Genomic DNA, 27,509 nt, shown 5'->3' with positions numbered 1-27,509 from the left:
GCCAGTTCTGGAGCTTGAACTCAGGGCCTGGGCACTGTCCCTGAACTTCTTTTTGTTCAAGGCTAGCATTCTACCACTTGAGCCACAGCACTACCTCTGGCTTTTTCTGTTTATGTGATACTGAGGAATAGAACCTAGGGCTTCATACATGCTAGGTGAGTACTCTACCACCTAAGCCACATTCCCATTCCTCTCCAGAGCTTTTAACTTGAATCTTGTATTTTGTCAAAGGTTTTTTCTGCATATATTGATAAGATCATGTGGTTCTTAACCTACACGGTGAATTACATTTATTGATTTGCTTATGTTAAACCACCTTGAATTTGTAGGATGAAGCCTACTTGATCATATTGTATGATTTTTAAAATTTGTTTCTGGATTCTGTTGACTAATATTTTATTGAGGATCTTTGCATCTGTGTTTGTCAGAAAAATTGGTCTGTAATTCTCTTTTTTTGTTGGAGCCTTACCAGATTTTGGGATGAGCGTGATATTGGCTTCATAGAATGAATTTGGGATTGCTCCCTCTGCTTCTATTTCATGTAAAAACTTGAAGAGTATTGGTATTAGTTCCTCTTCAAAAGTCTTTTTTTTTTTCTTTTTTTTTTTTTTTCTTGCCGGTCATGGGGCCTGAACTCTGGGCCTGGGCACTGTCCCTCAGCTCTTCAGCTCAAGGCTAGTGCTCTACCACTGGAGCCACAGCACCACTTCCGGCTTTTTCTGTTTATGTGGTGCTGAGGAATCGAACCCAGGGCCTCATGCTTGCAAGGCATGCACTCTACTGCTGAGCTACCTTCCCAGCCCTCCTCTTTAAAAGTCTTAAAGAAGCCATCGCTAGTGGCTCATGCCTGTAATCCTAGCTACTCAGGAGGCTGAGATCTGAGGATCACGGTTCAAAGCCAGCCCAGGCAGGAATCTGAGACTCTTATCCCCAATAAACCAATCAGAAAACCAGAAGTGGCGCTGTGGCCCAAGTGGTAGAGCTCTAGCTAGCCGTGAGCTGAAGAGCTCAGGGACAGCGCCCAGGCCCAGAGTTCAAGCCCCATGACTGACAAAAAAAAAAAAAAAAAAGGAAAAAAATTCCATGGTGAATTCATCTGGGCCTGGACTTTTCCTTGTTGGAAGGCTTCTGATTATTCCTCTATCTCATTGTATGTTATTGGTTTATTTAGTTGGTTTACATCTTCTTGGTTTAGTTTAGGCAGTTTGTATGTTTCTAGAAATTCGTCCATTTCTGGTAGGTTTTCCTTCTTTAGTGAGTATAGATTTAGAAAGTAGTTCTTTTTAATTAGTTGGATTCTTGAATGTTTGTTATAATGTTTCCTGTGGCATTTCTGATTTATTGATTTGATTCCCCTCTTTCTCTCTCGCTCTCTTTTTTTTTTTTTTTTTGTTAATCTCAGAAGTATGTCAGTTTTACTAATTTTGAAAGTAATATTTTTATTGAGTGTTATAGCCAGAGTTTTAGGGTCCCAATATCTGGTAGATAGGCAGATGGTCAGTAAATGCTTATTTAATTGTAACATGAAATATCGTTATCCTACCAGAAAGTCATAATATTTTCCATATAGTTTTTATACTGAGAATGAAAGCCGGTATGTTTGTCACAGCCCTAGTCCCACTTTCTCTTGCTGTATCCTATCTCTACATTGCCTATCTTTATATTCCTCTTGTTTCTACTGCTACTACTCTTACTATTTAGTCAAGAGCCTTGGTTCCAAATGATAGGACTATGACTTAAATTATCTTAAATAATAAAAGGTTGTTGATGCTATAGGTGGGAAGGATGCCGAGAAAGCATACAGGATTGAAATAAGCCTGTCAGAACCAAGGCCTTGGGGATGAAAGGACAGAGATACAATCACATTAGAGTCCAGTCTCATTTCTGTTTGGCCTTTTTTTTTTTTTTTAACAGTTGCAATCAGGGTTTCACCAAAATGTTTAAAAAGATGGCTGCCTGGGGCTGGGAAGGTAGCTCAGCGATAGAGTGCATGCCTTGCAAGCATGAGGCCCTGGGTTCGATTCCTCAGCACCACATAAACAGAAAAAGCTGGAAGTGGCGCTGTGGCTCCAGTGGTAGAGCACTAGCCTTGAGCTGAAGAGCTGAGGGACAGCGCCCAGACCCAGAGTTCAGGCCCCATGACCGGCAAAAAAAAAAAAAAAGATGGCTGCCACAGCAACAGCCTCATATCCTTCTGGTGCCATGATCTATAAGGCTCTAACATTACCAGTCCTCCCGCGCTACATTAGGAAATTGATTTGGACCAATGAGTGTGTTTAGAGACAGGAGGTACTCTGATTTGTCCTGGCCAAGAGAAAAGAAGACTACAAAGAAGAAGCAAGGGAGGGCTTGCCTTACTAAATCCCTGGCTGTCTCTGTGCTTCCCCCAGGTCCTATTGTTTCTGCTTTCTGATGACTTCCCACTTTACTCCACTGTAGTTATTGTTCTCAAATTCAGCTGTGTATAATGATCACACAGTTACTTATCCTTCAGTGGCTCCTTTTGCCTATATATATAACACTATCTAAACTTGTGGATCTTGGTACACTATAATTTGACTTCATCTCAATTTTATCTCTCAGTTTTCCTGTTTATTATTAAACTGAAATAATTGGCTGTTTGAGTTCCAATAACATCTCTTCCTCAATGGGTAAGAAGGAAAGTGAGAAATAACAATAGAGGGTTCATAATTTTGAAATACGTTTTGAAAGAAGATGAATATGATTGAAATAGATTGTCTGCAACTGTGAAAATTGAATAAGAAAACCTAGTGAAATTGTTTTAGGAAGGGTTAAAGGGAAAGGAAGAGTGTGTGAGATTGCTTGGAACATACTATAAACATGTGGACATGTAACAATGAAACCCCCCCCCTCTGTGAAACTACTTACTGTAAGCTAATAAGGAATAAAATGATGTCAGAGTAGTAGTAGTATTGTGAATGAGCTGTTTGAAGATGGGCTAAAAAAGTAATATATTCACTTAACACAACTCATTTAGTTTCTTATAGACAAAGTAGAGTATATGCCACACTAAGCCTGTCAGTGAAAGACTGAAATTCGATGTAATTTTGCATCAAAGAACCAATTAATTTTATTCTTTTTTATTGTTTAAAATAACTTTTTCCATACTATGAAAGAGATATTTAAAATTTTGATTCTAATTATTGATCTAGAATTTGAGTGACATGTGTGTAGGGGTGGTTATGGGGTTTGAACTCAGGGCCTGGGCGCACTGTACCTGAGCTCTTTTGCTCAAGACTAGTGCTCTACCACTTTAAGCCACAGCTCCACTTCTGGTTTTGAGTGATTAATTGGAGGGAAGAGTCTCACAAGGACTTTTCTGCCTGGGCTGGCTTTGAACCGTGATCCTCAGATCTCAGCCTCCTGAGTAGCTAGGATTACAGGCATGAGCCACTAGTGCCTGGTGATATGCAATTTTTGATATTTAATAGTAGCTTTTCTGATACTTGATACTTGAAAAGGTAGTACTTTTGTACTTACTTTGCAATCATTACTCATTCTCATTTTTGTTACTTGATTACCCTGTTTGAGAATCTATCCAGTGATTAAGGTCACTCAAGATGATATATTCTTTTAATAATTTATTTTTAGTCTTATGAATAAAGTGTGGTAGAGTTGTATTGCCAACTCAAAATATGCTCTGTCATCAAGAAGGTTTTTCTGTTTACCAAATTCAAACTTAGTGCTTTTTGTTTCATTTTTAGTCTATTGCATCTGCAGATATGGATTTCAACCAGCTTGAGGCATTTTTGACTGCTCAAACCAAAAAGCAGGGTGGGATCACATCTGACCAAGCTGCTGTCATTTCCAAGTTTTGGAAGAGCCACAAGACAAAAATCCGAGAGAGCCTTATGAACCAGAGCCGTTGGGACAATGGACTTCGAGGCCTGAGCTGGAGAGTTGATGGCAAGTCTCAGTCAAGGCATTCAGCACAAATACATACCCCTGTGGCCATAATAGAGCTGGAATTTGGGAAAGGTGGACAGGTAAGCTTAAATCACCTTCAATTGATAGCCCATTGTAAACTGTATTTTCTATTATATTTTAGTCCATGTGGTAAGATCTCTGTAAAGTCTTTTTTTTTTTCACTTAGTAATCAGTATATTAAGGAGACATACATACATTTTAATAATTGCTTAAATTTTGATATCCAGATTTAAGCTTATGAACATATGACTTTAAACATACAGTTAAAGCTATTCATGTTAATATGCTATAGTACCAGTATTGAATTACAGTTACTTTGGAGCAAATGGCTTAAAGTAAGCCTGTAACATATCTAAGGAACACCTTCCTAGGTTATACATGCAACTTCTTAATGTACTGGCCTCTTTAATTGTTTTTGCTACCCAACTCTGAAAGTTACTACTCAAGGTCCTTATCATGGTCCAAAGGGAAAAAGAACATAGCTACGACCAATCAACATAATATATATATATATATGTATATATGCATATTTATATATGAACACACACATATCTCAAAAAGATGGCACAAAGGGTATGCAATTCTAGAAGTGCAAGCCCTTAGAAGCAGCATATGATAAACCTCTTCTTTAGAAAGGTATCATTTCTAGCCAGGTGCCGGTGGCTCACGTCTGTAATCTTAGCTTCTTAGGAGGCTGAGATCTGAGGATTAAGGTTCAAAGCCATCCCAGGCAGGAATGTCCATGAGACTCATCTCCAGTTAACCACCAGAAAATTGGAAGTGGTGCTGTGGCTTGCGTGGTAGAGTGCTCTCCTTGAGCTGAAGAGCTGAGGGATAGCACCCAGGCCCAGAGTTCAAGGCCCACAACTGACCAAAAAAAAAAAAAAAAAAAGGACTGGGAAGGTGGCTCAGTGGTAGAGCACTTGCCTTCCATGCCTGAGGCCCTGGGTTTGATCCCTCAGCACTACATAAGCAAAAAGAAAAAAGCTGGAAGTGGCGCTGTGGCTCAAGTGGTAGAGCAATAGCCTTGAGCTGAAGAGCTGAGGGACAGTGCCCAGGCCCAGAGTTCAGGCCCCAGGACCGGATCCAAAAAAAAAAAAAAAAAAGAAAGGTCATTTCTCTGTCATGGTTAACACAGGCTAAATTATGTATTGTGCCACTCTTCAAGTAATAGTTGAGGCAATAAAATGCAAAGACATCACAGTGAGTCACTTAATACAAATAACTAGACAAACATTTTTTTTTGGGGGTCCAGTCATGGGTCCTGAACTCTGGGCCTGGGCACTGTCCCTCAGCTCTTCAGCTCAGGGCTAGCATTTCAGTTTAAGCTTATCCATGTACTCAGCTTAATCAATTACAAGGTTTAACAGGTGCTAGAGGAACTATTTTAAAAGTAGTTTTTATAGGTATTATAACTTCATCTTGCACACTGAAGTCTTCTTACATACAGAACAAAGTCAGAGCTATTATATTCATTTATTCTTCATTTAACTTTTATTTATTTATTTTTTTTTTACGGTCGTGGAGCCTGAACTCTGGGCCTGGGCACTGTCCCTCAGCTCTTCAGCTCAAGGTTAGTGCTCTACCACTTGAGCCACAACGCCACTTCCGGCTTTTTTCTTTTTGCTTATGTGGTGCTGAGGAATCAAACCCAGGGCCTCATGCATGCAAGGCAAGCACTCTACCACTGAGCCACCTTCCCAGCCCTCTTCATTTAACTTTTAAAACACTAGTATAGTTGAATATTACAACAAAAAACAAAAGCAAGTAGTGAGCTTATTATGATTAGTCCTTCACTCATCACTACTGCATTTAAAATGCCAGTAGTGGATACTGTTCACTGGCCCCATTATGAGGTTTGACACTGAACACACCTCTAGGGTGATGTTCATCATCCTCATAAGCCTCTCCATTATAATGGCACCATCTTTCCTGATTTGGATCAAAGTCTACCAGTTACCTGATTCATTTCATCAGTCTCTTCTACTTCCTTCCTCTCAAGAAGGAATTTTTCCAGCAAAGAGAGTTTATCAGGAGAGAGGAAGCTGTTTTCAGGAAAGTTCACCTTAAACTCAATGATTAGGTGCCCCTTTTCATATGGTTGTCAATAAATTGGCATGCTTTTATTTAGCACACTCTTGATATCTCCCAGCTTGACAATCTGACCTGGATGAGAAGCAATGACTATGGTTTGGTTGTCAAGAGTGGAGATTGGCTATTGGAAGCCACACAGTGCTTCAACCAGTTGTATGTCCATACACATGAAAAGGTCTTATCTTCGCCACATAAAAATAGCATAGTCGTTCTGATCTGATACAATGATGATATCTCCGGGCTCCAATCCTAGTTCTTGGTCTCCTTCATCATGGAATGTTGTCTTCTGGCCATTTTTCATGCCTTTGTCAATGTGAACATCCAGAATCATCTTCTCTTGAACTATGTTCCTTCCATTACAGCTTTTATATCTATTTTTAGGACTGATCCTTTTTCCATGGCCCTAGCACTCCACGCACACCTGAATACGCTGAACCGTTCCAGGTCCTATCTGATGAATTTGTATTTACATTCCAGTACCTCAGCAGTAGGGACAGCACTCCACTGGCACTTTTTTTTTTTAACCACCATGGCCTTCACATTTGTCACAAATCACATTCTTGTGTGTGTGTGTGTGTGTGTTTTTTGTCAGTCGTGGGCCTTGAACTCTGGGCTTGGGCACTGTCCCTGCACTCTTCAGCTCAAGGCTAGCACTCTACAGCTTGAGCCACAGTGTCACTTCCGGTTTTCTAGTGGTTTTATTGGAGATAAGAGTCTCACGGACTTTCCTGTCCAGGCTGGCTTTGAACCGTGATTCTCAGATCTCAGCCTTCTGAGTAGCTAGGATTATAGGCGTGAGCCACTGGCACCTGGCTTGTTTTTTTTTTTTGGTCGGCCATGGGTCTGAACTCTGGGCCTGGGCGCTGTCCCTTAGCTCTTCAGCTCAAGGCAAGTGCTCTACCACTTGAGCCACAGCACTTCCAGCTTTTTCTGTGTATATGGTGCTGAGGAATTGAACTCAGGGCCTCATGCATGTAAGGCGAGCAATCTACCACTGAACCACCTTCCCAGCCCACAAATCACATTCTTTTGCAGAGCTAGTTATTTTTTTTTGAGGGGGGGCGGTTGGTCGTGGGGCTTAAACTCTGGGCCTGGATACTATTCCTCAGCTCTTCAGCTCAAGGCAAGTGCTCTACCTCAGCACCACTTCCTGTTTTCTGGTGGTTAATTGGAGATAAGAGTCTCACAGACATTCTTGCCCCAGCTGTCTTTGACTGCAATCTTCAGATCTTAGCCTCCTGAGTAGCAAGGATTACAAGCGTGAGCCACTGGCACACCACTAGAGCCAGTTTTCTTGTTGCACTGTTACATAAATCTTCTAAAGGTAACTGAGAGCTGATGCACAACATTTTTATCTCCTTTCTCTCTGCATCCTTCTCAACCCCCTCCCCCCAAAAAAACAATAGCCGGGTGCTGCTGGCTCATGCCTATAATCAAATGATAGAGAGCTAGCCTTGAGCTGAAGAGCTGAGGGATAGAGCCCAGGCCCAGAGGTTAAGCCCCAGGACTGACAACAAAAACAAAAACAAAAAACCATTTCAAACATATCCAGGGGGGAAGCCAAACCAACACCTGCTCCACCCTCCTTAATTGCCTATTCTCCTTTGTCATATAATTCTCTTTTCTTGGCATCAGAGATAAACTCCAGAAATCTGTTTAAACTTTTCTCCTTCATTTGGATTCAAGACACTAGTTTTCTATAACCCTTTTTCAATTCTTCCTGGGTGGCATTGGGTTTGACTCCCAAAACATAATAGTAAGTGGTTTCACCATTTTCTAGGGTGAGTGGGCTGGGGCCAGTGGGGGAGCAGGAAGGAATGTAGCTATGTGCAGCTAGGGCATCTATTGCTCTTCCAACCTCTCTCAGAGCATTCCAGTTCCCAGTCTTTTTTTTTTTTTTTTTTTTAAATAGAAATGAAGCAATGACTATAGAAAAGGTTCTGCTTCTAGAATCTTTTTAAATTTATTTATGTATATATGTTGGTTGGTTGGTTGGTTGGTTGGTTGGTTGGTTGGTTGGTTGGGGGGCTTGAACTCTGGGCCTGGTTGCTGTCCCTGCATTCTTCAGATCAAGACAAACGTTGTACCACTTGAGCCACAGTGCTACTTCAGATTTTCTGGTGGTTAATTGGTGATAAGAGTTTCATGGACTTTCCTGCCCAGGTTAGCTTTGAACCATGACCCTCAGATCTCAGCCTTCCCAGTAGCTAGTATTACAGGCATGAGCTAGTAGTCCCTGGCTAGAATCTCATTTTAAGGGTAGAATCATTAGAAAATTTGGATACTTCAGTTACGGTTAGAAACCAAGCACAGGTTCCTTGCAGCTGTGTTAGCCCAGATTTGGTCAGAGAAGTGATTGCACAGATATTGATTCCTACTGCATCTATAGTCAGGTATAGCAGGCACAATAACTTAATTACATTAATGTATTGTTCCTTTAACCCAAGTGTGCCATTTCTGACTTTGAAGTTGTAAATAATTTTCAACTTGATCTTGATTATTTACAAAATAGGACTGCTTTTCTTTGCAGTTTTTGCAGTCATCATGGCAGATAATTTTAGTATCTACATAGCTTTTCTTGATGTCATATAGTTGCCTGGCAAATTAGACTCTAATGACCTGTTTTAGGAAGAATAGAAGGGGAAGAAACTCATAATTAGGAAGAGAATACCCAGATCACTGAATTAATTATATTTGTTTTCAAATAAGTAATCAAATAAGTCTTTTTATTACATTCTCTAATAGAAATTTACTTTTTTCATGTGTGCCAAACTGGGGCTTAAACTCAGGGTGTAGGTGCTGTCCTTTAGTTTTTCTGCTCAAGGTTGGCATTCTCCCATTTGAACCAGAGCTCTTTGGTGGTTAATTGGAGGTAAGAGTCTCAAGGACTTTTCTTTTTCTTTTTTTCTTTTTGTTTTGGCCAGTCCTGGGCTTGAACTCAGGGCCTGGGCACAGCTTCTTTTGTTCAAGGCTAGTGTTCTACCACTTGAGCCACAGCTCTACTTCTGGCTTTTTCTGTGATTAGTTTGAGATAAGAGTCTTACAGACTTTTATGCCCAAACTGGCTTTGTACTGCATCCTCACATCTTAGCCTCATGAGTAGCTAGGATTATAGGTATGAGCCACAGGCGTCCACTGAGGCTCTTTAATTTTGCAAGTGCAAATAGATAAGTTCACCTGCAGCTGTAATGTGGTTTTGTCGCCAGATGGAATGCTGTCCACAAAATATCAGGGTTAATACCTATCTCCATAAACTTTCATATAGTTCCAGAGTGGTGAGTCCCACAGAGACCATGGCAACTGTGCTGGGACCATGGGTTCCTCCTGCCTTTGAAAAGAGCCTTTTGAGTTTTTAATTTAAATAACAAGTAACTAAGTATGTGCATATTCGTGTGCGTGTGCGTGTGCGTGTGCGTGTGCGTGTGCGTGTGCGTGTGCGTGTGTGTGTGTGTGTGTGTGTGTGTGTGTGTGTATGTATGTGTATGAGTCCTTGGCTTTAACTCAGGGCCTAGGCACTGTCCCTGAGCATTTTTACTCAAGGCTAGCACTCTAGCACTTGAACCACAGCTCTACTTCCAACTTTTTGCTGGTTAATTGGTGAAAAGAATCTCATGGACTTTCCTGCCGAGGCCGGCTTTGAACCACAATCCTTAGATCTTAGCTTCCTGAGTAGCTAAGATAGGTTTGAACCACTGGCATCCAGCTACACTTCCTAATCTTTTTTTTTTTCTTTTTGGGTCCGTTCGTGGGGCCTGAACTCTGGGCATGGGTGCTGTCCCTCAGCTCTTCAGCTCAAGGCTAGCGCTCTACCACAGTGCCACAGCACCACTTCTGGTTTTTTTCTTTTTGCTTATGTGGTGCTGAGGAATCGAACCCAGGGCCTCAGGCATGCAAGGCAAGCGCTCTACCACTGAGCCACCTTCCCAGACCCCTTCCTAATCTTTTTTAAAAAATTAATTTACTTTATTGTTATTATAAAGGTGATGTACAGAGGGTTTACAATTACATGAGTCAGGTAATGTACATTTCCTTTCATATGGTGTCTTTTGTTCCCTCACTGTCTCTCAGTCCCTCCCTCATCTCCAGCCATGAGTTGTATAGTTCACTTTCATCAGTGTCCTGTGAGCTACACTGTTGCACTTTTTCATCCTTTTCCCCTCGAGTTCTGTGCACTCCCCCCAATCTTCCCATAGATATGCATGTGAATATACCATACATAAAGAAAAGAAGACAGAATCATCAAAAAAATAAAATTAAAAGAAAAAAGAACAATCTTGTTTCCATATGTTAGAGCTCAATTCAGTAGTATTATTTTATGTAATATATAAATACGTATTTATATAATATTATCTAAGTATAAAGAGGCACGTAGACATTGTGCCTTTGTGTTTTTCTCCTTAGAATATCCTCTTTTGGTCTCACTGTGTGTATCTAGAATCCTGTATAAGTTATCATATCCCAGTGTATCATTTTTCTTCACTATATTACAGAAAATATATATTGAAATATAGACCAATATATATTACTGAAAAAATATATATTACTGAAAATATATATTGGTCTATATTTCAATATATATTGGTATATTATTTCTACTTACTGTAATTTGTAGAGTCCTTGAGGCCTATTTATTCAGAAACTAATGGACATGTTTTTGTTACTGTTTTTTTCCCTCCCTTGCCCTATTTAATTTTTTTTTTCTGCTCAGGTTGTCTGTTATTACTTTTTTTTTTTTTGGTTTTCTGTATACTTTTACAATTGAATAGTGTTTTATTCTTGTAAGGTTTTTATTTCACCTGAAGAAAAACATGCATGCACTACAAAATAACTGGACCAATAGTGCATGCTCATTTTCTCTAGCTTTGCAGGTTTCCATAACCATTCACTGCCTTAGTTTCTTCTCTATGACTTGGCTTTCTATCTCAAAGGTGCTTTGTTGGGTTTGGGATTTTTTTGTCTTTGTTTTTTTGTCTATCATGAGCTTGAACTCAGGGTCTGGGCACTATTCCTGAGCTCTTTTGCTCAAGGCTAGGACTCTACCACTTTGAGCCACAGCACAAATTTTCAGTTTTCTGGTGGTTAATTGGAAATAAGAGTCTCATGGAGCTAGGCACCAGTGGCTCATGTCTGTAATCCTAACTACTCAGGAGGCTAAGATCTGAGGATCATAGTTCGGTTCAAAGCCAGCCTAGGCAGGAAAGTCTCCATGAGACTCTTATCTCCAATAAACTACTTAAAATATCTGGAACTGCCACTGTGACTCCAAGTGGTAGAGTGCTAGCCTTGAGCAAAAGAGCTCAGGGATAGCATCCAGGCCCCTAGTTCAAGCTTCATAACTGAACAACAACAACAAAAATCATGGACTTTCCAGCACAGGCTGGCTTTGAACTGTGATTCTCAGATCTCAGCCTCCTGAGTAACTAGGATTACAAGTATGAGCCACCAGTACCAGACTCCAAGGTGATTTTTTTTTTTTTTTTTGCTGGTCATGGGGCCTGTACTTTGGGCCTGTGGCTCAAGTGGTAGAGTGTGAGCCTAGAGCTGAAGAGCTGAGGGACAGTGCCCAGGCCCAGAGTTCAAGTCCTATGACCAACCAAAAAAAAAAGAATAAAAGAGTCTTATGGACTTTCCTGACCAGGCTATTTTGAACCTAATCCAGAGATCTCTACCTTCTGAGTAGCTAGGATTACAGACATGAGCCACCAGGGCCCAGGAAAAATCATTTAACCAAAATGATCGCTTTAAACTTACACTTCCCTTTCATTATTATCTATTTTCTATTACATAATAATTTATTCCAGTTACTAATGTTAATCAAACAGGTTTTTAAAGCATGTTTTCTTAGTGAAACATTTTTTCTGTACAAAATATGTCATGTAAATATCTAATTCAAGGTTAGTTAGAATTTATGTAAGTTCTACATTTAATTTTACAATTTATAAAAGCACTGAAAATTATGATAGCTTTCTGGAGAAACAAAAACTTTTAAACTTTTTACTCTTACACTTTTCTGTACAGTTTAAACTGTAGACATTGTTTTCTATAAAATCATGCCTTGGAACTCTAAATTTAGAACCATACTTTCGAACACTTCTTTTAGAATACTTTTTTTTTTTTCCCAGACAGGAAAAGAAGTTTATTTTAACGAACTGCTAGCCCCTACTGTGCATGGTGCAGCAGCATGGCCAAAAGGGGTGGGCTTAGGTCAGACTTGGGTTTAAGTAGGGAAAGGGCAGGGAGAAGGTGAGGGAAGGTGTGGCCACACCAGATGATGTGACTGCAAATCTACATGCGATTTAAAGTGAGAAACATGTTTAAATTATACTAAATGTATAATCGTATTCACTTTTGATGTTTATTCTATAAGCTGTTGAATGTGAATACTCCTAAACCTTCTCTTTCTGTTTATGCTTCTGACTGAGAATGGAGGAAGGGACCCAAGCTTAAATGTGACTGAAACATTCTCCACATGGTTTTGTGTGAACATTTGCAGAATGTCAGGGCTTTTATTGTTGTTGTTGTTGGTCCTGGGGATTGAACTCAGGACCTGGGCACTGTCCCTGAGCTTTTTTTTGCTCAAAGCTAATGTTCTACCACTTTAGCCCCAGCTTCACAGGGCCTCATGCATGCAAGGCAAGCGCTCTCCCACTGAGCCACCTTCCCAGCCCTCCCTGAGCTTCTTTTCCTCAGGTTAACACTCTACCACTTGAGCCATGTCACTACTTCTAGCTTTTTCTGTTTATGTGGTGTTGAGGAATTGAACCCAGGGCCTCATGCATGCAAGGCAAGTACCCTACCACTGAGTCACCTTCCCAGCCCTCCGGAGCTTCTTTGTGCTCAAGGCTAGTACTCTACCACTTGAGCCACAGTGCCACTCCAATTTTTGAGTGGTTACTTGGAGATAAGAGTCTCACTGGGTCTTTTCTGCCCAGGCTGGCTTGAAACCATGATCCTCAAGTCTCAGACTCCTGAGTAGCTAGGATTACAGATGTAAGCCACCGGTACCTGGCTTTATTTTACTCTAATTTTTAATTTTTTTTTAAATGCTGGGTATTGGGGCTGGGAAGGTGGCTCACTGGTGGAGCGCTTGCCTTGCATGCATGAGGCCCTGGGTTCGATTCCTCAGCACCACATAAGCAAAAAGAAAAAAGCCAGAAGTGGCGCTGTGGCTCAAGTGGTTAAGTGCTAGCCTTGAGCTGAAGAGCTGAGGGACAGCGCTCAGGCCCAGAGTTCAGGCCCCACAACCAGACCCAAAAAAATAAAAAATAAAAATAAAATAAAATGCTGGGTATCAAACCCAGGGCCTCATGTATGCTAGGCAAGTGCTCTACCACTGAGCCCCAGCCCTCCTTGAGTTTTTTTTCTTCCACTTGGAGGAAGCAATTAATAAATTATTTAGTATTTGACAGTTAAGAAAATGCTGTTAGTGCTTAAATAATTTTATTTTAAACTTCAATATTTCAAGAAACCAATTTAGGATTACTGAACTTAAAGTGTTTCCAATAGGCTTTGTTTATTTTTATTTTTCGGTAGTATTTGGATTTTTAACTCCATGCCTTGTCTAGCTAGGGAAGGGCTTGAGCCACACCTCTACTCCTCCTAATAAGCTTAAAAAATATGTTTTCTTATGTTTGGAAATCTTTGCAAACTCATTGCCTCTGTAAAGACAAGGCTTCAGCACTGCTGAAGTCCCCAAGCCTCTGATTAGTAGCCTGCCAACATCCCCTGGTGTTGGATTTACTTCAGATTGTTGCCCAGGCTCTGTTTCTATTCTTGTGAACAGATGAGGAGCTTGAGAGAAAGCCAGGAAACCCGGCCTTAGAGGACTTGGAAACAATTTTTGGATTTAAGTCTCTTGTCCTAAACTCAGGGCAACATTGTATCATGCCCAGAAAAGTCAAAGCTGCTTGTATTTCTCTGGTATTTGGGAGCTGGCTGTTTGGCTGTGGGCTTCATTCCACCTCACTTCTGCCAAGATAAATGAAGACCTCAGGTCTGTGCCCATTCTTAAGTGTATTTTCAGAAAGTTGTGATAACATACTCTTAACATAAAGTTTATCAGTTAACCATTTTAAATTGTACAGTCTAGTGCTATTAAATACATCTATAATGTCTTATGACCATTACTAGTGTTCATTTTGAGAACTTTTTCATTATCCTAAACACAAATTCAGCATCATTGTATAGTAACTCTCTACTTCTGCCTCTGTCCTGTTCCTGTTACTTCCATTGTATTTTCTTTCTGTATGCATTTGTTTATTCTAGGTACTTCAGATAAATGAAGTGTACAGTTGTCTTTTTATGTCTGGTTTATTTTACTTAGTGTAGTATTTTAAGGGTACATCATATTGTAGCATGTATCAGGATTTCATTCCTCTTTATGGCTGAATAATGTTCCATTGAATGTATATGTCATATTTTGTTTATCCATTTATTGATGGACATTTGGGCTATTTCCATCTTTTGGCCATTGAACATGGGTGTACAAATATCTGATTACCTGCTTTTTTTTTTTTTTTTTTGGGTCCTGTCGTGGGGCCTGAACTCTGGGCCTGGGCACTGTCCCTCAGCTCTTCAGCTCAAGGCTAGCGCTCTACCACTTGAGCCACAGCGCCACCTCTGGCTTTTTTCTTTTTGCTTATGTGGTGCTGAGGAATCAAACCCAGGGCCTCGTGCATGCAAGGCAAGCGCTCTACCACTGAGCCACCTTCCCAGCCACTGATTACCTGCCTTTAATTCATTTGGGTTGATAGCTAGGATTAGACTTACTGGATCAATCATGTGGCACTTCTGTGTAACTTTTCAAACTTCTAAACTACGACAATTTCAGCACATCCTCAATAACATACTGGTCTCCTGCCTTGTAGTAGTTTTTGCCTTGATGGTACCTAATTATAGTTTGTGTAGCTTGAAGTCGGCCTGGGTGTTGTCCCTCATATCTTCAGCTCAAGGCTAGTGCTTTGTCTCTTGAGCCACAGTGCCACTTCTGGTTTTATGGTGGTTAATTGGAGATAAGAATCTCATGGATTTTTCTGCCTGGACTGGCTTGAACCGTGATCCTTAGATCTCAGCCTCCTGAATAGCTAGGATTACAGGTGTGAGCTTCCAGCGCCTGCTTTGGGTTGAATTCCTTAATTAGTGATGTTGACCATCTTCTTTAGGGAAATGCCTTTTCAAGTTTTATACATTATTATTATTATTATTAATTTACCTTATTGCTATTTTAGCAGTGATATACAGCGGCGTTACATTTACATACAACAGGTAATAAGTACATTTCTTTCGTACAGTGTCATCTGTTCCTTCATTCTCTCCCATTCCCCCCCCTCTCATCTCCATCCACGAGTTGCATAGTTCACTTTCATCAGTGTGTATTGCCTGTCACTGTTACACTTTCTTACCCTTTTTTCTTGGATTCTTTGCCCTCCCCCAACCCTCCTACAGATGTGCATGTGAATACACTGTATATAAGGTAAAGAATACAGAGTCATCACAAAGAAAAAAACAAATTTAAAAAGTCCTTTGTTTTCATATCTTTGGAGTTCGTTTCAGTATTTTACTCAGTATATTATATATACATATGAGGAGGCACTTGGGTATTGCATCTTTGTGATTCTCTCCTAAGATTGTCCTCTTTTGGTCTCACTGTATGTAAGTATTTAGAATCTTGTGTTTTAGATCTAACTTCTGCGTATCAGGGAGAACATATGCTGCTTGGCTCTCTGATCTTGGCTTACCTCATTTTACATGATTTGTTCTAGTTCCATCCATTTTCCTGCAAATGACATGATTTTATTCTTTCTAATGGTTGTAAAATCTATTGCATATTATTTTTATTTTTATTTTTATTTGTGTGTGTGTGCGTGTTGTGCTTGGCCCTATCCCTCTTGAGCTACACTATGCTTCAACCCTTTTTGCTGTTTAATTGGAGATCAGTCTCATGGACTTACCTGTCCAGGCTGGCTTCAGTTCTCAGATTTCAACCTCCCGAGTAACTAAGATTATAGGCATGAACCATTGGCATCTGGGCTCTCTTTTTGTTTGTATGTAGTTGTGGGGCTTGAACTCAGGGCTTGGCTTGTCCCTGAGCGCTTCTGCTCAAGGCTAGTGAGCCACTGTTCCACTTCTGGTTTGAGTGGTTAATTGGAGATAAGAGTCTTATGGGGATTTTTCTGCCTGGGTTGGCTTCAGATCTCAGTCTCCTGAGTAGCTAGAATTACAGGCATGAACCACAAGTACCTGGCTTCTTTCTTCTTCGCTAATGGTGCTGGGGGATCCAGCATTGGAAATTGCTCTACTATTTTTTTTTGTTGTTGTTGGTCGTGGGGCTTGAACTCTGGGCCTGGGCGCTGTCCCTCAGCTCTTCAGCTCAAGGCTTGCGCTCTACCACTTGAGCTACAGCGCCACTTCCGGTTTTCTGGTGGTTTATTGGAGATAAGAGTCTCACGGTCTCTCCTGCCCGGGCTGGCTTTGAACCGCGATCCTCAGATCTCAGCCTCCTGAGTAGCTAGGATTACAGGCGTGAGCCACCAGCGCCCGGCTTGCTCTACGATTGAGCTATATACTACCCTCAATCCTTCAATTTTGAAATGTTTGAATAAATATTTGTAAAAACTACAAGTATAGTTTTCTTCACAAAATACTTTATTTGCCTTATTCTTATAATTAGCAATATTTAGAAAATGAAATTTTCAGTGTTTGGACTTAAATCTATCACAGATACTATTTTTATTTTGCTTATACTCTGCAAAAATAGAAGCTAGATCTGGAGCTGTTTCTTTTCTTTTCCTTTCTTGCTTCTTTCTATAAAATTTAAGTAGTTGTACAGAGGTTTCAATTCAACATGTTAATTTATGTGTTCAATGCATCATCTCCCCCACCCATCTATCCCAGCCCCACTCACCCCCTCAAGTTTCCTAGTTCTTTTGTCACATGTGTACATTATTAGGATTCATCGTACTCCCTCCCCCTTAAGCCCTAGTCCCTCTAACAAGACATATCTCAGCTTCCTGGTATTCATTTTGTTAAACTGTCTGTTAATTGTTCAAAGGTGTTACATCATGGAAACTAAGATCTCTTTCAATTAAAGTAAATGCCTAAAAGATTGATAGAGGTAATTATGAACCTAATGAAATTTTATAAGGTATGTTATTGTATTCTGTAGATAAGTATGCTAAACATATATATGTGGCTGATTTTTGTTTTTTGGGTTTTTTTTTTTTTTTTTTTTTGGTTAATATAACTTGAGATGAATCCCAGGGCCTTCCTCATACATGCTAGGCAAGTGGTTGAGTCACATCCTGACTGCAGCCCTGTATTTTGCTTTTGGTGGTTGTGTTCCAAGGAGGTTAAACAGGAATTTTGTATTGAATCTGTCTGGAAGAACTTTGAAGTTATTTTTGAGTACCTCTGAAGATCTTCAGGGCTGCATAAATCTGAGTTAAACACGACATTTCCCTTCCTGTGCAATCTTTTAGAGTATTCTTTGTTTATAAGGCTTTCCTGTAAACATGTAATATTTCTACTCAAACTTGTGTAATACTATTCCGATCTATAATTTTTTTCTTTCAACCAAGGCTTTAAAATTGAAAATAGATCGTGTGTATGAGCATTTAAGATGTAACGGTCATTTATAATATTATAAGCTTTGTTAATTCTGTTCTTTTGCCACTTATTTTGGTACTGTTTTTGTGTACACTCTAATCCTTTCTGTATTTTTAAAAATGACATAGTACAGTAGCTTAGTATTGTTCAGATATGTATAGTTTGTATTTACTTCTCCCAAACATTCATTAAGCTCCAGGCACTAGTGGCTCATGCCTATAATTCTAGTTACTCAAGAGACTGAGAGCTAAGGATTGAGTTTGAAGCCAGCCAGCCAGCCAAATCTGAGACTCTTATCTCCAATTAACCAGCAAAAAATTGGAAGTAGAAGTGTGGCGCAAGTGGTAAAGGGCCACTGTGAGCAAAAAAGCAGAGCTCAAGAACCAGAGTTCAAGCCCAGTACTAGTTCCTTTCTCTGTATCTCTGTCCCTGTCTCTGTCTTTGTCTCTGTCTCTGTCTTTCTCTTTCTTAATAATACTGAACTCATGGCCTTAATGCTTGCTAGGCAAGTACTCTACCATGAGCCATACCTCTGGCCCTTGCAGTTTTTGTTTTTGTCAGTCATGGAGCTTGAACTCAGGCCTGGGCACTGTCCCTGAGTTTTTTTGCTCAGAATTAGCACTCTGCCACTTTGAGCTCAAGGCTGGTGCTCTACCATTTAAGCCACAGCTCCACTTCCTGGTTTTCTTGTGTATAATTGGAGATAAGAGTCTCATGGACTTTCATGCCTGGTCTGGTTTTGAACTGTGATCCTTGGAGCTCAACCTCCTGAGTAGCTAGGATTATAGGCACAAGTCACCAGAGCCCTGCTTAGTTTCTTTTTTTAATATGACTAATTATATCCTAAGTTCTGAATTATGTGGTCTTCATCACTTTTTATCTCTTTTACATGTTCTCTATGCATGTTCTCTACTTGCTTAAAATAGTTCCTCAAGCATTTCAAATGTTTAATATTTAAGTGAGTATATTAGTGAAAACATCCAGAAAGAACCTTAGAAAGAACCACTAAATTTACAATTTGATTTTAAAAAATTACAGAGTATAATATAATAGATAATTAGATATCCTTAAATTTTTTTTTTCTATTGACAGTACCCCAGGTTTGGGGCTTAAATTTATAGTTATAGTGTTAGCTAAATATTGGATTTATTTCTTACCTGTTGTTTTTTTCTTACCATAACCTGAGGTTGTTTATTTATTTATGTACTTATCTATTTGTTTGCTTGCTTATTTTGTCGGTAATAGGATTTGAACTCAGGGCCTGACCACTGTCCATGAGTTTTTTTGCTCAGAATTAGCACTCTGCCACTTTGAGCTACAGCACCACATCTGGTTTTCTGGTAGAGAGTCTTACAGACTTTCCTGCCTAGGCTGGCTTTGAACTGCAATCCTCAGCCTCCTGAGCAGCTAGGATTACAAGCATGAGCCACCAGCACCCAGCTCTGAGGTATTTTGAAAGAAATTATAGTACTGTTCAGAAGAAGAGTGCAAACTACTTACACCTTTGAGGTTCTGTAAACATCATAATTCTTCATTTGTCTATAATAGCCATTGCCTCACTACTCCTATCTCCCTTTGCAGTTAATCTTGGTCTTATAATCTCTTTTCTTACTGAGTGTTTGTTCTAGTAATACATCATTACAGTCCACTTATTTTATCTGCCTCCATTTGCTCTATTCTGTCTTACCCCACCCCTGCTGACCTTGTTTTTATCTTCACTTGCAGGCATCTTTCTTAACTTGTTTTTTTATAATCCTTCCAGTAGTAAATCTACACAATCAACCAGGCTTCTAGTGAACTAGACCTCTCTGATAAAAGACAAAAGTATAACTAAAGCCTACAATGCTAATATGTTGAGTGAGCACTTTTCTCTTTTTAAATTGTTTGCTTAATAACTCAAATCCATCTCTTGATACAAAATCATAGATTCATTTGCATCCTGTTATTTGATGGAAGCATGTTAAAAAGCTTATTGCTCATTGGTAGGGTAGGATCTAAGAACACTAATTGTCTCTTAATGTGCTTTTCCAGTGAAGAGCTGAAGCTCCAGGGTATCACCTGTCAAAGCTTTTCTAATATCATTTATGTTAAACCAAATTCAGTTTGATTTTCATGGTATCACATTCGCACTGAATTTCCTTTTGGAGACTGCCACTTTGTAATTATTAGTGACTTTTAAAATAAAAGAGGGTTTGTGTTTTCAGGAAGAGCTGGAAGGCTTTTATGGTAGGATTTTAGTGCCCTTTACTCAGATTATCTTGTGTCTGACAAAGAAACTGAGTTGTAATTCTGTCAACATTTACTTCTAAGACATCTGCTGTCATATTGACAGCACTGGATTATGTGAAAGTCTTTTCTACTACACTATTCTACATATCCTTTTTATTGCTTTGGTTTTTTAGTGTATATAATGTAACTCTCCACTTAATTATATGTCCTTTTATAATTTCAAGTTCCTTTTCATACCGTTTCTTATTTCTTTAGAGACTTTTTTGAACAAAAAATTATGTTATGTATTTTATATAGTACATGCAGATAAATCAGACACATTAAGCTAATATTAAAATAAGGAAAATCATCTGTGATTGACTGTCAGATAATTAAGATTGACTAGAGCATATAAATTTTGTGAATTTGTTCCTAGAAGTTACTTCAGATCTGACTGCTAAGAACAATTGACTCATAGAAGTAATAAAAGTATAAGGTATATATCTGCTGTTAAAAGATCCAAACATGGCGCTGGGAAGGTGGCTCAGTGGTAGAGCGCTTGCCTTGCATGCATGAGGCCCTGGGTTCTATTCCTCAGCACCACATAAGCAAAAAGAAAAAAGCCAGAAGTGGCGCTGTGGCTCAAGTGGTAGAGCGCTAGCCTTGAGCTGAAGAGCTGAGGGACAGCGCCCAGGCCCAGAGTTCAGGCCCCACGACCTGACCCCCCCCCCAAAAAAAAAAAAGGATCCAAGCATGTTCTGTAAGACTAAAAATTGTATACTTCAAGCTGGGCGCCAGTGGCTCACGCCTGTAATCCTAGCTACTCAGGAGGCTGAGATCTGAGGATCACGGTTCAAAGCCAGCCTGGGCAGGAAAGACGGTGGGACTCCTATCTCCAATAAACCACCAGAAAACCAGAAGTGGCGTTGTAGCTCAAGTGGTAGAGCGCTGGCCTAGTGCCCAAGCCCAGAGTTCAAGCCCTACAACCTATCAAAAAAAAAAAAAAGATAGTATACTTCAGTAAAACATAGTATACTCATACATACTTTCTCTGGCAAATCTTCTATTGACTTACCCTCTTCAAAACAGGGTATAAAGATGTTCCTAAATCTTATTTTTACATTCCTAGGTGATATATGACATATATTTGGTTACTGCTTTTTATTAACTTACAAAAATATGAATTTTATAGGATTGGATAAACTTGTGTTTTTATTTGGAAATGAGAGTATCTAGTATAAAGAGTAACATCCTATAAGAGATGAGTGAGGAAAGCATAGTTCTAGGTGATTTCTGCTGATAATACATGTGTTAGTTCTGCTTTTTCTCCCCTTTCTCCTCAGTTAACGCACAAAGGTAAGTGTGACAATATTTTTGGAAAACATTGAATTAAAAGAGCTCTAGCAGGAAAGAATAGAAGTGTCTTCTTTAAAAATTACTTCTTAATTGATTGGAAAACATGTGTGGAGATGCAACATTGAAAACCCCTCTGTATAATAGAATCCCTCCAAAAAAATTACTTCTTGAAGGATGCTGGTGGGTCACACCTATAATCCTAGCTACTGAGATCTGAGGATTGAGGTTCAAAGCCAGCCCAGGTAGACAAATCTGAGAATCTTTTCTCTAGTTAACCACCAAAAAGTCAAGTGAAGGTGTGGCTCAAGGGGCAGAGTTCCAGTGGAATGAGTGAGAAAATAAAGCCAGTAATTCAGGCCCTAATACCAGCACCAAAAACAAACAAACAAACAAAAAAAAACCCCAAAAACAAAAAACAAACTTGATCAAAAACAAAAAACTTCTTGATCAAGGAGTACTGAACATTTAGATGGACACATTAATTATAACCCCCTTGTAAAAGCTTTTGAAGTTCAGAAAAAAAAATACATTCTTAAAGTGAGAAAAAATCCAGGTGCCAGTGACTCATACCTGTGTTGGCTACTGAGGAGGCTGAGACCTGAGGATCATGAAGCTAGCCTAGGCAGGAAAGTCTGTGAGAGTCTTATCTACAGTTAACCACCAAAAAGCCAGATGTGGAGCTGTGGCTTAAGTGGTAGAATACTAGCCTTGAGAAAAAAACATTTTTTTTTTTTTTTTGTCGGTCGTGGGGCTTGAACTCTGGGCCTGGGCTCTGTCCCTCAGCTCTTCAGCTCAAGGCGAGCGCTCTACCACTTGAGCTACAGCGCCACTTCCGGTTTTCTGGTGGTTTATTGGAGATAGGAGTCTCACAGTCTCTCCTGCCCGGGCAGGCTTTGAACTGCGATTCTCAGATCTCAGCCTCCTGAGTAGCTAGGATTACAGGCGTGAGCCACCAGCGCCCGGCTTAAAAACATTTTTTTTTAAAGAAATGACAGTGCCCAAGCCCTGAGTTCAAGCTCTGGGACTGGCACACACACACAAATAAAAAGGTGAAATAAAATAGAAAGCAGTACCTTACATAGCAAGAACTCAAGTATTTGTATTGCCCTACTCTTAAACTGTATCTGGATGTTAAAATTGAATCCTAGGTTTCATCTAGGATTTTTATATATATATACACACACACATATATGTGTGTATATATGTATGTTAGTGTATGTATACATATGTATGTGTATATATCATATCATGTCATAGGATGCTATGAAATATACTTACTACTTTACATATGTAACTGTAACCCCTCTGTATAGCACCTTAACAATAAAATTTTTAAAAATTAAAAAATTTAATCTGTTGGGATGGAAATGTGAAGAAATTTTGTTATACTTAGTTTTTTGCTTTTCATGAATAATCACTATCAAATTTTGTCAAAGAATAGAGGAGGATAATGAAAGGATACCAGAACTAAGCCTATTTATTTAGCCTCTGTACTTCTTCAGAACTTTTTATTTGTATGCTTATTATAGTACTGAGGATTGAACCTGGGCCTGTTTGATTTCAAACAAGTATTCTACCACTTGAGCCACACTCTCCAGGCATTTCTGCTTTTGGTATTTTCAGATGGTGTTTTGGTTTTTGACTGAGCTTGCTTGGACCATGATTGTCCTATGAATGCATCCCACATTCCTGGGATGGCAGGCATACAACCACTTCCCACTGCATTCAGCTTTTTTTTTTAACTTCTTAAAAATTTTTTATTGTTATTATAAATGTGATGTATAAGGGAAACCATGGGACCTATGTTTCTTTGGGCCTGGCTTACTTCACTTAATATAATTTTGTCCAAGTCTTTCCATTTCCTAACAAATGGGACAATGTCATTCTTTCTGATGGAGGCATAGAATTCCATTGTGTATATATACCACATTTTCTTGATCCATTCATCTACTGAGGGGCATCTGGGTTGGTTCCATTATCTTAGCTATAGTAAATAATGCTGCAATAAACATAGTTGTGCTGGTAGCTTTAGTGTAGTCTTGTTTGTAAACATTTGGGTAAATGCCCAAAAGTGGGATTGCTGGGTCATAGGGGAGCTCTATGTGGAGTCTTTTGAGGAAACTCCATACTACTTTCCAAAGTGGTTGAACAAGTTTACACTCCCACCAACAATGCAGTAGGGTTCCCTTCTGTCCACATCCCCTCCAGCATCTGTTGTTATTAGCATTCTTGATTTTTGCCATTCTATCTGGGGTGAGGTGGTATCTCAATGTTGTTTTGATTTGCATTTCTTTTATGGCTAGAGAGATTGAGCATTTCTTCATGTGTCTATTGGCCACCCTTCTTTCTTCTTCAGAGAAGTTTCTCTTTAAGTCTTTAGCCCACTTATTTATTGGGCAGTTGTTTCTTTGAGGATTTATTTGCAATATCTAGTATATATCTGAGTCAAGCAGAAAAGGTCAGATAAGGTGATGTTAGGGAAATGAACCCTAAGATATGTATTCAAATGGTTTTTTTCTTTCATGTGATTGTTTCTAATGCATTTATAAGATTATTTCTTTGTTGCTTTGTATGTCCCTCCCCCACAGTATAACCCCTGCTTTCATTGTATTTGATATTGGTATAATTTGTGGAGGGGAAGGGGAAAAACAAGTCGTTTAAATAAGGATACAGGTGGACCCGTTGCAACAATGAGAAGTACAAGTTGTTATGTCAAAAACGAACATTACAACTTTGTTGGGGGGGGGGTGGGGAGGATTGGGGAGGGTGGGGGAGAGGGGAGGGAAGGAATGGGAAGGGGAAACAAAGGAGGAGGCTGCAATGCTTGATAAGAAATGTACTCATTATCTTGCCCATGTAATTGTAACCCCTCTGTACAGTATTTTCACAATAAAAAAAAAAATAAATGTGATGTGTAGAGGGATTATGTAAGTCAGGAAAAGAGTACATTTCTTTTTGATCAATGTCACCCCTTCCCTTATTCTTTCACAGCTTTCCCCTCTCATCCTCACCCACAAGTTGTATAGTTCATTTTCAAATTAGTGTCTAGTGAGTACCATTGTGGCATTTGTTCCCTCTTTGTCCCTCCATTTCTTTGCCTCCCCTTACATTCCCATAGATAGATAAATTAACAAACGGAACAAAAAGGAAAGAAAACAATAATCTCCTGTTTTCATTTCCTGGAGTTCATTTAGATAAATATAACTTTGTACAATCAAACGCACATAGACATATGCACATAGACACATATCCTCCTTTGGTCTCACTGTGTGTGAATGTCTAGAGACCTATGTAATTTAGTATGTCTAAGTATATTTTAGATCTAGCTTCTGCATATGAGAGAAAATGTGCCATTTGTCTCTCTGAGCTTACCTCACTTAATATGATTTGTTCTAGGTCCATCCATTTCCCTGCAAATGACATATTATTTTTTTCTAATGGCTAAGTAAAATTCCATTGTGTATAGGTTCCCCATTTTTCATATCCACTCATCTATTGTAGGGTATTTGGGCTTTTCTACAACTTGGCTATTTGCACTCAGCTTTTTATTGGATACCTATCTCAGCCTCCCCAGTATCTAGTATTGGATTATTTTTGAGACAGGGTAGCTTCACTACCTTTATCTGGGCTGGCCTCAAACTCAGTCCTCCTGTCTCCACCTCCTGAGTAGTAAGGACTATGGATATGTGCCACTTGCTTCAGAACTCAGTCTTGTTTTGACTATGAGCTATGCCCCTAGCCCTCATCCTTTCTTTTCTACCTAGTCACTTTCAGCTTCTCTCTGCACACTTCTTTCCCTTTGGACTGGCTTTTGCTTTCCCATCAGGTGTCTTGTATGTGGTTCTCATATCCTTTTTTTTTTTTTGGCGGGGGGGTGGGGCATTTTGGGGGCTTGAACTTAGAAGGGCTCTGTCACTTGAATTTTTGGTTTTAGCTTTTTCATAGAGAGTCTCATATTTGGGGCTTCAGTTTTTATTTTGTTTTTTCATATAGGGTTTCACATTTTTGCCTGGAGTCAGCCTTAGACCAAATCCTCCTACCTTAGCCTTCTTCATACCTGATATTATAGGCATGTGCTACTATAGCCCCCCTTGTCATATCTTTTCTAGCTCTTGTCTTAACCTTTTAGTTTTCTCACTAAATATCTAACAAACTCAGTATTTTCTACATGCTTTCCATTATTTAGGGCTTAATGTATGATTTTGTAATTGGGCCATCTCTTCTGCTTTTACAGTTGTAGCAGTACAGTAGCCAGATACCATGTGTGTGTTTCATGGACCACTGGTAAATTTTTCTCAATGTTATAAATACTAGAAGTGCCCTTGGTCTTTTGCTTTCTAGGAGAAAACACTTAAAATAAGATGGTTCATCCTATGTTTTTTAGTCATAGGAGCTTCAGTTTAGATACTTCTAAATAGGAAAACCAAGAGGTACATTAGGTTGCTAGCACTATGAGACCCAAATTGCATGCTTTGTTTTATCATTGTCATTTTTCTGAAAGTAACCAGAAACTGTTACTATATGTTCTCTGTAAGACATTACCATTTTAGATGTTTAATTCTTCTGTTTCTTCAGTGAAACATGCAGGAACATGATTTCCTATTTGGCTTAGGTACATATTTGCATTGGATTCCTTGCAGGTCTAAGCCACTATCACATCAACCTCTGCAGCACTGGGCTTAAGACAGTAGAGTGGAATTTAGTGGATGTTTACATGAGTTGTGTCATTTTACATACTGATACATTAATGTTTTTACAACTTACCTCTCCTCATTCTTACTTCAGTATGTATTATAAGAGAATTTAAATTGAAGAAGTTATATAGAGTTATGCAGAATATGATATAAATAATTTATATTCTTTTGAATGTAGAACTGCTCAGGAAATTAAATAGTTTATTACTAGTGACCTCAGACTGGTGTTGAATGTCAGTGCTGTATTCAATGTTAAAAGAGAGCCAACATCTACATATAATCTGTAGCTATCAAGATAGGAAGGTTTTTTAGCATCAGGATTTATAATTTGATGGCTCTTCTTTTTTTTTTTTTTTTTTTTTTTTTTGTCGGTTGTGGGGCTTGAACTCTAGGCCTGGGCGCTGTCCCTCAGCTCTTCAACTCAAGGCGAGGGCTCTACCACTTGAGCTACAGCGCCACTTCCAGTTTTCTGGTGGTTTATTGGAGATAGGAGTCTCACGGTCTGTCCTGCCCGGGCTGGCTTTGAACCGCAATCCTCAGATCTCAGCCTCCTGAGTAGCTAGGATTACAGGCGTGAGCCACCAGCGCCCGGCTTGATGGCTCTTCTTAAATCAACAGCAGTAAATATGAAATTGCTTCAGGTTCATTTAGCAAACAAACCTCTTGTGGTGGATTGGTAGAGTGAATATCATTCACAGAGTATATTTCATGACATTTAGTACTATAAATCTTGTTTTGTTGTACATTATTTTATCATGTCTTTACAATATTGTGAGGTAAGATAAATATTTGAGAATTGTTTTAACAGATAAAAAGGGTAAAAAACTGCTTACTCTACATTCTGTTATAAATTACTCATGTAAGAAGAAATAACAGGACAGTTAAAAGCAAAAGAACAGTTCCCTATCCTTTTCTGGAGATCACATACATTTTAAATTTATTGTGTATTACAACTTCAATATATATTTTATATGTGCATATATGTACTCAAATACATGCACAGACACTTGAGCTATGTGCGCAACAAGATAAATTTTTGGATACACCACCAGTTTATTGGTTGAATTATGTTTGGTAGTAAGTAGTGTTACTAGTACCAGGGTCTTACATTTTTGCCTGGGGCCAATCTCAGACCAAGTCTTCCCAAGGCTCCAGAGCTGATAGATGGCGCGTGTACGCTCATTTCTTGACTTTATGTAATTTCTTAACTTTGAAATCAATTTTGCTTTTCCTGATGCTTTTTGTTGGTAAAATCTTTTGCCTATTTTTCTGTTGTTCATTTTATACTCTTGCTTTTCCATTCATAGCTGGTGCTTTATTACCTGCATCATACTGCCAGTTCTGGCTTTTTGCTGGTTAATTGGATATGAGTCTTGCAAATATGTTTGCCCAGGATGGCTTCAAATGCCAATACTCAGACTTAAGCCTTCTTAATAGCTAGGAATATAGGTGTCAGCCACTAGCACCAGGTTTGTTTTATATGTAGGCTAATAACAGCTCCCTTTTTGTTTTCTTTGTAAATTTAAGATTTGCTTGCAAAGGAAAATTAAGTTTGAAATTTGCTTTCTACTTGGATTAGTAAACTTAGCTTGTTGGTTGATTACT

The 27,509-nt window shown here is 39.2% G+C and overlaps 1 protein-coding gene and 1 pseudogene across 2 annotated transcripts in view; one reads left to right on the top strand and one right to left on the bottom strand.

Moving 5' to 3' along the window:
• The window catches only part of LOC138835926 (COMM domain-containing protein 1), a 114,145-nt gene that overhangs the window by 32,024 nt on the left and 54,612 nt on the right, over nucleotides 1-27,509 (top strand). For both annotated transcript variants that reach the window (XM_070034495.1, XM_070034496.1), the window contains one exon: nucleotides 3,726-4,007. In XM_070034495.1, coding sequence (XP_069890596.1) covers nucleotides 3,726-4,007 — 282 coding nt within the window. The remainder of the gene's footprint in view (nucleotides 1-3,725; nucleotides 4,008-27,509) is intronic.
• LOC138835924 (dnaJ homolog subfamily A member 1 pseudogene) lies at nucleotides 5,798-6,514 on the bottom strand (annotated as a pseudogene).

This window comes from Dipodomys merriami, unplaced genomic scaffold, assembly GCF_024711535.1.
Source record: "Dipodomys merriami isolate MVZ:Mamm:240054 unplaced genomic scaffold, mDipMer1.0.p SCAF_242, whole genome shotgun sequence".
In the NCBI taxonomy this organism is placed as follows: Eukaryota; Metazoa; Chordata; class Mammalia; order Rodentia; family Heteromyidae; genus Dipodomys; species Dipodomys merriami.
Note: the sequence above shows the minus strand (reverse complement) of the source record. Positions and strands in the feature narration are given on the sequence as shown.